At 38.4% G+C, this 12,643-nt stretch overlaps 1 protein-coding gene across 3 annotated transcripts in view; it reads right to left on the bottom strand.

The window, feature by feature from the left end:
• The window catches only part of PDK3 (pyruvate dehydrogenase kinase 3), a 52,701-nt gene that overhangs the window by 30,640 nt on the left and 9,418 nt on the right, over positions 1-12,643 (bottom strand). The window contains exon 1 of one of the 3 annotated variants that reach the window (XM_020789147.3): positions 8,815-10,210. The exons of 1 other annotated variant lie outside the window; for it this stretch is intronic. In XM_020789147.3, the coding sequence (XP_020644806.1) occupies positions 8,815-8,818 (4 nt within the window). In that variant the 5' untranslated portion in view covers positions 8,819-10,210. Of the gene's footprint in view, positions 1-7,125; positions 7,208-8,814; positions 10,211-12,643 lie in introns of those variants that run through there. One more of the 3 variants, XM_078390453.1, reaches the window with a different exon arrangement.

Below are 12,643 nucleotides of genomic sequence, written 5' to 3'. Positions count from 1 at the left end.
CTGAAGATAGATTTTTAATTCATATTTTGTCTATATTTAATTTGTTTATTTAGAAAATGTAGTAAGAAGGCAAACATTCTTTCCTTATGGACTCTAAAACCAAGTTCCCTTCCTGTCCGCAAAACTTAAATTCAATCTTACTGAGAAGAATTCCATATTCAACCTGAAATGCATTCCAGAGCCATGTAATATCCACTCTGAAGTTGGCAACCCTGACTAACTGCAACAATCACTCAAATATCCTCACACTTGCATTCATCTGCTTATTAATTACCTCTCTGTTAGTTGAAGAACTCCAAGCAAGTATTTGAGACTGAATGTACCTAAGTGGAATTCTGATTCACTCTGATAAAAGGTTTCCATCCCTATAAAATATTAAGGAAATATTTCCACAGATACTATGTTTTGCACACTTTGCAGACTGTCTCTTTCAGAATTTCCCATTCATATCTTCTTTGTCCAAATTATCCAGGAGAAGATGAGAACCTTAATAGTGTTCTGAAAGATATTTTTGAGTGTGTGGCTAAAATGGAATTGACAGTGCTACCCCAATGCATTTTTTTTCTTGGAAATAACTTCCACTGGTCAATGGAGCTTAATTCCGAAAGAGAAGATCACTACAGGTCCTGTGTAATATGAGAGATGCAAAGACCTCATAGAGTCTTGCTATGACAGAAAGAGGTCTACAACCTAACTGTATGCCTAGTGGGGGTTGCTATATAGTAGTTTCTTCTGTTAACCAAGCAAGCCTCTTGTGAAAGATGGATGCTCTTGCAGCCCTCATAAACGTTGCCATTTTTGCTCCACTTTGAAGCTTTGTTTTGGACATATTTTGGATGCTTTTCTGGACTTTATTGAACTGACAACCCTCCATTGTACTAATATGCATTTTTAAAGAATGTTTAAGTTAGTTAAAGTGGTGGAAATGCTAGAACATGTTTGGGTTTCTTGCATTCTGTTAAAATAATGGGGTACTGAAGGATGTCATGAGACTTCCTTGTAATTTCTGGATTCATTCAATGATATTATTCAGTCGTTTTCTTTCACTTAAAACATATAGTTTCCTTTTGCTTACTATACATTCCTTTTATGCTGTAATCAATTTTATATTGCTTCACTTCTTATACTGTCATTGTTTTCTTGGTAATCATAGTATAACTGCTTTACATGTCATACTTTAAATATTATTGCTTTCTCTGTAATTATAATGCATCTGCTTCATTTGCTATGCTTTAAACATTACTATTAAGGGACGTGGTGGCGCTGCAGGCTAAACCGCAGAAGCCTTTGTGTGCTGCAGGGTCAGAAGACCAGCAGTCGTAAGATCAAATCCATGCGATGGAGTGAGCTCCTGTCGCTTTGTCCCAGCTCCTCGCCAACCTAGCAGTTTGAAAGCATGTAAATGCGAGTAGATAAATAGGTACCGACTCAGTGGGAAGGTAAACAGCGTTCCGTGTATAGCCGTGCTGGCTACATGACAACGGAAACTGTCTTCGGACAAACGCTGGCTCTATGGCTTGGAAACGGGGATGAGCACCGCCCCCTAGAGTCGAACACGACTGACTAAAATGTCAAGGGGAACCTTTACCTTTACCTAAACATTACTATTATTATTTTCAATACAATATGTTGTCTTTACTTATATGAACATTTACTCCTTTTCATTATTCTGTTTATTCTTTCAATACATTTTGAATTGGTTCACTTCTTGGTGCAATTTTGACTTAATGGTCACCCCCTGTAAGTTCACTATAGCAAAATGCTATAAACATTTTCAGTACTGTTTTAAGACAGTTGGGGGTGTTAAAAGGAAAAATACATGGGGGGAATGGAAGGAGCTTCCCCAAAGAATGTGAATATTGTGAACTCATTTAGTCATTCCCTGGGCAATGATAGCACCCTGTTGATTGATCCTCCCAGTTCAGAAGAACCACTGGATTGCTTCCAACAAAAAGGAAGAAAGAGAAGTAAGAGAAAACTCCAAGCTCAAAATACTGGACATGCTTCTGGACAGATGAGGGATGACATCCAACACAACACCAGGAGAGTGAAAATCCCACCAGTTCAGTTACTTTCTGTTGCAGGGCTGCAAAAGCACAAGTAATAGCACAAGCCCCACCACAAGCATGCAAAGTAGGTTGAGTTAACTGCTTGTACAAGAGAAGTTACACTGGTTACCACCCTTGTGCAAAATCTGTAAATGTGTATTCACTGGCACAACAGACTGTTTCCTAATGCAAAAACTGGGTACAAATAGGGACTGATCAGTCCCATAGAAATTAAGATAAATGAAGGTTTTTGCTATGTGCTTTGTTCTCAATTACTTCATAGAATCACAGAATAATTGAGTTGGAAGGGGCCTAATAAGGCTATCGAGTCAAACCCTCTGCTCAATGCAGTAATGCAAATCACAGCAGATCAGACAGATGGTTATAGAATCATAGTGGTTACAAAATCATTTCAATGTGTTCTTGGTTTTTACTCATCACACTTTAAAGCATAATCCTCAATTACACAAATGTACCCAGAAAAGTCCAACAGAGACTTACCAATTCCCAGGCAAACAGGGAAATAGCTAGTCTTAGTCCATAAATATGTTCAGACAAGCACATACAGTACTTTGTAAAGGTTTATTCATTTTTTTCTTTAAAGCAACTGGGATGTTCCAATCTAGACACTTCCCAGCAGTCAGACACATACGCTTCAGACTGGAAACTATACATATTTTCATTTCTCTCACCCCCTCCCTAAGAGCAGACAACTCCACAGTAATATTCAAAAAGGCCAGGTAAACTCACAGACCTGTGTTTTACCTGTAATGAGCTGTCAGTATTCCACTTTAGGCAAGAGAAAGATTGCAAATGTGTTAGTCATGGTCACAAAAGACAACCGCCTGCAAAATGAACAAGTGCTGGAAGGTACTGATTAAGTTATGTTCATGCAGCCCAGGAAATAATGTTAAAAGCATCGCTATGCATATAATAACTAAGATTTGCAATTTGAAAAATCCTTAAGTGTAGTGCAACTGGCACAATCAAGGTCACACTTTTTAAGGCAGTCCCATTATAATCAGTTCAACAGCACATCATTCAGCATCTGTTCACAGATAAATGTACATTGGCAGGATAGAGCCCAATCAGCTTTCTGCTCCTTAAGTACCCAGTTTTCCTCACTCCTTTAAGGCATACCTAACAATGGCTTGTTATAGCTTAGTAATTTTTTGTTTTAGATATGATCCTACAAGTATTTATTGATATATGTCATTGCCTGTTCATCTGCATGCATGTAGATGGAGCTGGTTGGTTGGGGGCTGACAGAGGTCTTATTTATTTATTTTATTTCTACCCTGCTTTTCTTCCTATAGAGGGACTCAAAGCAGCTTACAAAAGATAAACACTAATGTTAAAACAATTACAAATAAAAATCACAGTATTAAAAACAGTTTAATATATGAATTACTAAAAAGCATGAATTAAAACCCAGTAAAACACATTAAAAACACATTTTAGGAAGATAAAAGAATAAGAATTAGAGGATGATATAAAACAGAAGCCCTATTCTATCATATAATTATTCTGTAAAAAAGTATTTAGAACCTGTCAGGACTGTCTGCAATCACTGATCACAACTGACCAGAAATGGAGCCAGTTAATCTTCCAGTGGAGTTAGGCAGGCAACTACTGGCTATCAAAAGAAGCCACATGTTCATTAACAAGATATGAATCATTATTACACTGCACAGGGTCAGACAATGATAATTTCTCTTTACTAAAAGTTTAAGTCTTCTAAATTGCAAAAAACATTTTGCCATCACCAAGGCAGAATCACTGCAAAGGACCCAGGAGACCATGACACTGGGCCAGCACAGCATTCAGAGAACACAGAGACAGAAACTTGCTCCTCAGAGGAAAATATCAGTGGAGAGGGAATATGTATGATGCTGGAAGATGAGCCCCTCAGGTTGGAAGGCATCCAACATGCTACTGAGGAAGTGCAGAGGACAAGTATAAGTAGCTCCAAATTTAATGAAGTGGCTGGGCCAAAGCCGAAAGGATGCTCAGCTGCGGACATGCCTGGAAGTTAAAGGAAAGTCCGATGCTGCTAAGAAAAATACTGCTTAGGAACCTGAAATATAAGATCTAATGACCTTGGATGTGGTCAGATAGGAGTTGGCAAGAATAAACATTGACATCATCAGAGTCAGTGAACTAAAATGGACAGGAATGGGCAAATTCAATTAAGACAATTAACATATCTACTATTGAGGGCATGAACCCCATAGAAGAAATGGAGTAGCTCTCATAGTCAACAAAACAGTGGGGAAAGGTGTACTGGGATACAATCTCAAAAATGATAGAATGATTTCAAGACGAATCCAAGGCAGATCTTTCAGCATTACAATAATCTAAGTTTATGCACCAACCAAGGATACTGAAGAGGCCGAAATTGACGAATTCTTTGAAGACTTACAACACCTTCTAGAACTGACACCAAAGAAAGATGTTTTTCTCATTCTAGGGGATTGAAATGCTAAGGTAGGGAGTCAAGAGATAAAAGGAACAACAGGGAAGTTTGGCCTTGGAGTTCAAAACGAAGCACGGCAAAGGCTAATAGAGTTTTGTCAAGACAACAAGCTGGTCATCACAAACACTCTTTTCCAACAACACAAGAGGCGACTCTACACATGGAAATCACCAGATGGGCAATACCGAAATCAGATTGATTATATTCTCTGCAGCCAAAGGTGGAGGAGCTCAATACAGTCAGCAAAAACAAGACCTGGAGCTGATTGTGGCTCTGATCATCAGCTTCTCATAGCAAAATTCAAGCTTAAACTGAAGAGAGTAAGAAAAACCACTGGGCTAGTCAGGTATAATCTAAACCACATCCCTTATGAATACCCAGTGGAAGTTAAGAACAGATTTATGGAACTAGATTTTAAGAACAGATTTAGCGAACTAGATTTGGTGGACAGAGTGCCTGAAGAACTATGGATGGAGGTCCATAACATTATACAGGAGGCAGCAACAAAAACCATCCCAAAGAAAAGGAAATGCAAGAAAGCAAAGTGGCTCTCCAACGAGGCCTTAGAAATAGCAGAGAAGAGAAGGAAAACAAAATGCAAGGGAGATAGGGAAAATCGTTGTTGTGGGTTTTTCAGGCTCTTTGGCCGTGTTCTGAAGGTGGTTCTTCCTAAGGTTTCGCCAGTCTCTGTGGCCGGCATCTTCAGAGGACAGCACTCTGAGATAGGGAAAGTTACAGAAAATTGAATGCAAACTTCCAAAGAATAGCAAGCAGAGACAAGAGCACCTTATTAAATGAACAGTGCAAATAAATAGAGGAAAATAATAGAAAGGGAAAAACCAGAGATCTGTTCAAGATAATTGGAGATATTAAAGGAACATTTTGTTGCAAAGATGGACATGATAAAGGACAAAAATGGCAGGGACCCCACAGAAGCAGAAGACATCAAAAAGAGGTGGCAAGAATACACAGAGGAATTATACTAGAAAGATCTGGATGTCCTGGACAACCCAGATAGTGTGGTTGCTGACCTTGAGCCAGATATCCTGGAGAGTGAAATCAAGCAGGCCTTACAAAGCATGGCTAACAACAAGGCAGTGGATGTGATGGCATTTCAGCTGAACTATTTAAAATCTTAAAAGATGACGCTGTTAAGGTGCTACACTCAATATGCCACCAACTTTGGAAAACTCAGCAGTGGCCAGAGGATTGGAAAAGATCAGTCTACATCCCAGTTCCAAAGAAGGGCAGTGCCAAAGAATGCTCCAACTATCGTATAACTGCACTCATTTCACACGCTAACATGGTTATGCTCAAAACCCTACAAGGTAGGCTTCAGCAGTATGTGGACCGAGAACTCCCAGAAGTACAAGCTGGATTTTGAAGGGGCAGAGGAACTATAGACCAAATTGCTAACATGCACTAGATTATGGAGAAAACCAGGGAGTTCCAGAAAAACATCTACTTCTGTTTCATTGATTATGCAAAAGCCTTTGACTGTGCGGACCACAACAAACTATGGTAAGTCCTTAAAGAAACGGGAGTGCCTGACCACCTTATCTATCTCCTGAGAAACCTATACGTGGGACAGAAAGCAACAGTTAGAATTGGATATGGAACAACTGATTGGTTGATACATCTCAATCATTCATTTTAGTTAAAAGTACCTAAGCACAAGAAGTCTGTAGTGAGTACACTTCTGAGAAATTGATAATGGCAGGACCACCTCTAACATGAACTTTATTAAGCAGCCAGGTTACAGTCTCCATGGTAAGAATTCATGCTTCACAACTGCAGCATGAAGCAATCAATCAGATGCAGGTTTTTAAATCAAATGCTATTCTTTATAGCCAAAAGCAAATAAATGAAATGAAGCTTAGCTTGGCCGAACAGCATATTATCTTTGTCAAGTCTCCTTTCTCATTAGAGAGGATTACTGGAATGAAAAGTTACCTATCATGTCTCATGCTTTTACAGGCAAATGATATAGCATCCAGAAGAACCATGAAAAACCAAATGTTTAAAATTGTACTTTAAAATAGCCATTTGCCAATGTTCTGACTTAATTCTCATGCAAGCAGGTTAGTGAATTATATTTTGGGTGTGTTTTCGAGTCTGGATATAGTGCTAAGCCATACTTTTGTCTAGCTTACTCCTGGCTTCCTTGTATATATGATCCAAATTTGCCCCAGACAAATGTGGTTTGTTTGGATCCTTTAGAGGCTGGAACCAATATATCATAACCTAAAAACATGATTTAAAGTTGGCTTGTAGATCCTGACTGCTTAAGTGCTACATCTGAACTTGACATCTTGGCTTAATTTAGTAGTCTGTTACATCATATAAACTACATAAATAAAAGGGGATTGCAGGAAGAGGATGAAACCATTCACACAGCCAGGAGACCCTTGCTTGCACTTCTAGACTTAACTTCTTAAAGCACTTTCTCCTTCTGCTTCGCATCAGGCTCCTTACCCTTATACTTCCTCTCTTTCTTCCACCATGGCCAACTTACAATAAAAATGTTTTTAAGGGACCACAACCAATTTTGCACACATCTAGAGAGACATGGCTGGCTAGAGACCTCAGTGAGTTAGGTACCTGATTGAGGATCCAGAGGTTGGAAGTTCAATTTCTCAATGTGTATCTTAGAAGGGCCAGCCTGAATAGCACTGGACAAGCAGCACACTCCCAGGAAGCTCTCAGAAGCAGGGAATGGTAAACCACTTCTGAGTACTCTCTACCTAAAAAATCTTGAAAAGGGTTGTCATAGATTAGAATTGGCTTGATGGCACACAATTAGTATTGTTAAAGAGAGAGATGTTAAAAGCACACCTTTGCTCTTAATAAGCTATACCAGCAATTTGTAAAATGCAGCTACTCTAAAACAGTGGTTCCCAACCTTGGGTCCCCAGATGTTCTTGGACTACAAGTCCTAGAAATCTTGTCAAGCATAGCAAATGGTGAAGGCTTCTTGGAGTTTCAGTCAAAGAACATCTCTTTCTGCAACAACACATCCACCTAAAAACTAAAGTTATTGCGAACCAACGTTCTTCAGCTTCATCCTCAGTGAAATTTTACTGCTGAGGGAAAACAAAGCCTTTGTTGAAAGAATACAATAGGAGGGACTTCTGTTTAGGAAGACTTAGAGGCAAGTGTTTATTTAAAAAAATGCCTTTAGGATTTCTTTGCTCAAGGATACATTGAGAGTGCCAAAGAACCCTAATGGAAGAGGCTAAAAAGTTCTGAGGGGAGTTAAAGTTTGCAACCTCTTTGCACAGCCAGCCAGCGGCAAGTAAATCATGATAGAGTAATTACTTGGAGTCCTTGGCTGACATAAACCAATACACCAGATAACAACAACAACAACAACAACAACAACAACAACAACTAAAGAAATAAGGCGACTAACCAGTATTAGATAAAAAATAACCAATAATTTGCTTGATTTGCAAGCAAAATGTTCAACTTCCACAAACTGTGGTTACAGCCAGCTATTATGTCTTTTAAGATTCTATCTGAATCCAGCCTTTTTCATAGCATCTAGTTTTTCATCCATACAAACCAGGCACATAGCAGCAACTGTATACTTTTCAGTCCCTAAAAAAAATCAAAATTTTCAAAATGTGGCTTCTTTAAATCATTGACATTTTCTTAAAATAACAGATGCTAGAAGCTTTTGTAGCAACATCAACAGGACAGGTGCCACAACAAGTAATAGTGTAATATATAAAAATGCATCTTGGAAAAAGGAGTCAGTTTCCTACTACTCCAAAACTCCTACTAGAGGTCAGCAATGACAGATTGTAACCAAGACTGTTAAAGTGAGCATATGCTATTGAAAAAAATTGGATGAAAAATAAGCTTCAGAACTGACTTAGGAATCCAATAGTACTTAGCAATTTTTACATAGATACTCCTTTAAGGAGAAACTGGTAAACAGTTCTTAGTATCTACAGTGGATAGAAGAAGTGACATGCCACTAAGGAAACTACTGTTTCCTACTTACTCTCTTTTCCCACCACACTTTACCAAAGGGGGAAAAAAACTCATTTTGCTTACTTTGTGGCTGGAAAGATTGGTTTCTTACTTTCTTCATCCCCCAGGCTTTAATTTTTGGGGTAACCAAACTCTTTGTTGGCATTTTCACCAAAGGTCCCACTGACCTTACTGCACAACACCACTGACCTTTCCAAGCCTCTGTAGCAAAAAAGTTAAATATATCCACAGCATGGATTTGAAGAAACACGGAAAGAAGGAAGAAATAGAGAAACAAGCAAATTTACTCACACATACAAGTTTACTGTGGGGCAGCTACAATGTAGACATCTACCTACAACACACTGATTTTTCTTTCAGAAAGAATGCATCCACTTGACAAGCATGTTAAAGTAATTACTGTCAGAAAGAAGTAGGAAAACAAAGAAGTCATAGTAACAGAACAATCTTAAGTGTCAATTTTCTACTTAAATCCATTTAATAATTTGTGTTAAAAACAATGAGCAGCAATGTAGTTTGACTTCCTTGTAAGAACTGGTTTCCCCATCAACACACATACTGTAATTCAAAGCTACTAACCGCAGTAAGACATACCAAAGCAGTAAGTTCTTCTGCACAAATATACTGATTTTCTCCATTTCTAAAAACTGAGATGTCTGCATGGCACATACCGTATTTTTCCATGTATAAGACACCCCATGTATAAAACGCCCCCCCCCTTCTAAATCAAAATTTCTTTCTTTGCAAAATTTCTTTCCTACATTTTCATGGCAAAAAACCAACTCCCCCCTTCCACGTTTCGCAAAGAAAATACAGGGGGAAGCGACTTCAGCTTTCCCCCTACAGTTTCATTGCAAAAAGCAGCTTCAACCCTCCACGTTTTGCAAAGAAAATGCAGGGGGGAGCGATTTGCAAAAAGCAGCTTTCTGCCTTCATGCAAACATTTTGCCATGAAAACGTATTCAGATATGGTATGCACACACACACACACACATATAAAATGAAGCAAATTTAAGCAGCTAAATTCTTTGCTGATTAATTAACATCGTTTAGCACACACAAAAGCTAATTCAGGACGGGCTAGACTGCATCCAAAGAGGACAGTAGATCCTTCCCATGTAGTGCTCTAACACAGACGTCCCTAACACCAAATGTGCCCAACTACAATTCTCTTCACCAATATGACTGCCCCTGATGTCTAGAAATGATGGGAGATAAAGTTCAACACATCTAGAAGATGTCAGAATTCACAAAGGCTCAAAGTATACAGCAGCCTTTCCATAAGCAGAAGGCATCTTCTGTATGCAGAATTTGGATTCAACTATGTATGTTGGTGGAATTTTGCTCCTAATGCTGTTAAAGCACAGGCAGTTTAAGTTTACAACATAAACAGTCCCCTATTTCATATTTCTTTTCCATTTTGATTTCACTTCAATCATGTATCATCAGTCAATTCTAACTTAATACGATCCTTTCCAGTGTTTTCCAGGTAGAGAATACTCAAAAGTGGTTTACCATTCGCTTCTTCTGGGGCACCCTGGGACTGTGCAGCTTGCCCAAAGCCACACAAACTGGTTGAACTTCCAGGAGGCACAGTGGGGAATCAAATGGCTCTGTACCTAGATACCTAAACCACTCAAATTGTATAAATAGTTCCATTATGAAATACAGGTATTTTGACTCAGGTTACTCACTCTGGAACAGCCTAATCAATGCTGATGTAAGTTCTTTGGAGCGGACTGATTAAATAGCATAGGCAAGACTGAGGAAGAAAGATACACAACAATTATTCAATAGGTTATCCTGTTCTGACAAAACTATCTTAGTTGATTTAATACACTGCAGATACTGACCATCAGGAAATTCTCAGCCAAAAAACATCAAGGATACTGTCAGCAATGAACCAGTACATATATAAAAATGCAATTAAAGTATTTAAGAGCTTTCTGAGAAACGTCTGATATAAATCTGTTATTCCAAAGTGGATTTGTCTGATTTTTTCATATTTCATGTAAATAAATATATTAAAATAAGTAAAGTCAATTAGTTTGTGTATTGGAGCTGAAATAACACCAAAGTCAATGGAGCAAATTTCACATTCAAACTACAATTAAAATCAAACCGTCTTTGCATTCAACATAATTGTCAAAAACCACTGGAGATAGGATTGGTAATTATTGAAACCACACTAGGAATGGATCTAACCCTTTCTCCCATGTTGCCGTCCAGAAAAAAATCTATCTTCTGACAGTCCTATTTGCCTTGGTGAGAAAATCTGCCTCACCACCTACAGTCTATCAGGTACATGCTTCCGTGAGCCCTTAAACCTGTGGTCCCCAAACTTGGGCCTCCAGAGGTTCTTGGACTTCAACTCCCAGAAATCCTGGCCAGCAGAGGTGGTGGTAAAGGCTTCTGGGAGTTGTAGTCCAAGAACATCTGGAGGCCCAAGGTTGGGGACCACTGCCTTAAACTATTTCTTCAGAGTTCACGAAAGGAACTATGTGGAAGCCCTGCTGAAATGTGTGTAGGCTACAAAGTGGCAGACAGATAGGTTGTATCACACACATTTTTTGAATTCTGTATAATCCAGGCGACTTCCTAGAGAATATGAATAAATGGTCACAATGTTCTGAAATCTACAGGACATTATCCCATGACACTTCTACAAATACAGAAAGCAGACTTCACAGTTGCTGGTAAAATCCAGTAGAAATGGTTATATAACAGACTGTTCCAACTGCCAATAAGTTACAAAGCTGACTTTAAAGAGAAATAGAAAAACACAACAGCTCTCAATTTATTTCTTTTGAAAACAAGAAATGAGAACATAACTTAATCATACATGCATGGTTTCTGCTCAGTGATCCAGAAAAGCCCAGTCAACTAGCCACATAATAAATTCCTTCCAAGTCTTAGAACAGGACTGAATCCAACAACATGAATAAAAATCACTTAATAGTTGTTTAGATTCAAACTATATTGGGATCAGATTAGCCTTTAAAAATCTGACTTTCACTTCAGTACATATTTAACCCTTGTTTAAATTGTTAAGTAATATCAATATAGTTTGAAAAAAGTAGTCAATACAGACTATTTCACCTGATCTCATTAGCTAAAAAGAGGCCGTCCACTCAATTTATGTCTATTCTGTTCTTGGGTTGTTCTTGGACTGGAACCAGAAAGTAATGTGGAAAGCTTCCATTTTTGTCACAGGCTCTCCAAGAAGCATCTTTTCAAAAAAGGTCAACATACCATCCCAAACATTAGTGAACCCTACAGCAAGGAGCTTCATATCAACATGAAGAACCAGAGAAGAAAAACAAATACAGGGCAGCCCAGATAATGTACATGTTCTAAGGGGCTCCTACAACTCCCAGCAAGAATTCCCACTTAATTGTTAAAGAAGCATTAATACTTCAGGAGAGTTAGAACTGTAACACTAAAACCAAGCAAAGAGTAGTAGCATAAGCCATAAGGCAATCTTATCACTAGAGGTAATCCTGTTACATGAAGAAAGAATTTATACAATGGGTTCAGCCTCCTCCACTAGTCAGTACTAATGGCTTGGATTCAATTGACTTTTTCTATCCAGTGCAACAATTACAGTTTGATCACCAGCTTTATGTATATAATTTCTAACAGACCACTTCATGGTAAAATATCTGAGCTTATACTGGGACTTTTCTGTTTCTTCCCCATGCCCTTCTTTTTAAATCATTTATCTAATCTTCTAAAAAACTCAAGTATCTGGACACTTTTGTAGCATTTTGGCTGTGTTGTTCAGCTGCGGAATTTTTAAAAAATACACTTTCAGCTACCTTTTCCTTTTTGCCCTTCCATTTATGTTTCCAGAAAGCTTCACAAAAAACTAATGCAACATACACAAACTTTATCAAATGGGCAGGGCAGAAGTGAAAATTCATGTTGACTGCAGGGAAGCAAGAGTGCGAATGATGACTGTAAACATATAGGAAACAAAATATCTCGCATTTACATTCTGCACAGCATGCAGCCCTCTGCTGGTCATTCATGAATACAAAAACAGACTGAGGCCTCTCTTCTTTTGGCTTAAGGTCCTTTATGCTTAACACAGGTGGAACACAGAGCTTTGGGTACCTGA

The sequence above is a fragment of the Pogona vitticeps genome, chromosome 3 (assembly GCF_051106095.1).
Source record: "Pogona vitticeps strain Pit_001003342236 chromosome 3, PviZW2.1, whole genome shotgun sequence".
NCBI lineage: Eukaryota > Metazoa > Chordata > Lepidosauria > Squamata > Agamidae > Pogona > Pogona vitticeps.
This window is presented reverse-complemented; position numbering and strand designations above follow the sequence as displayed.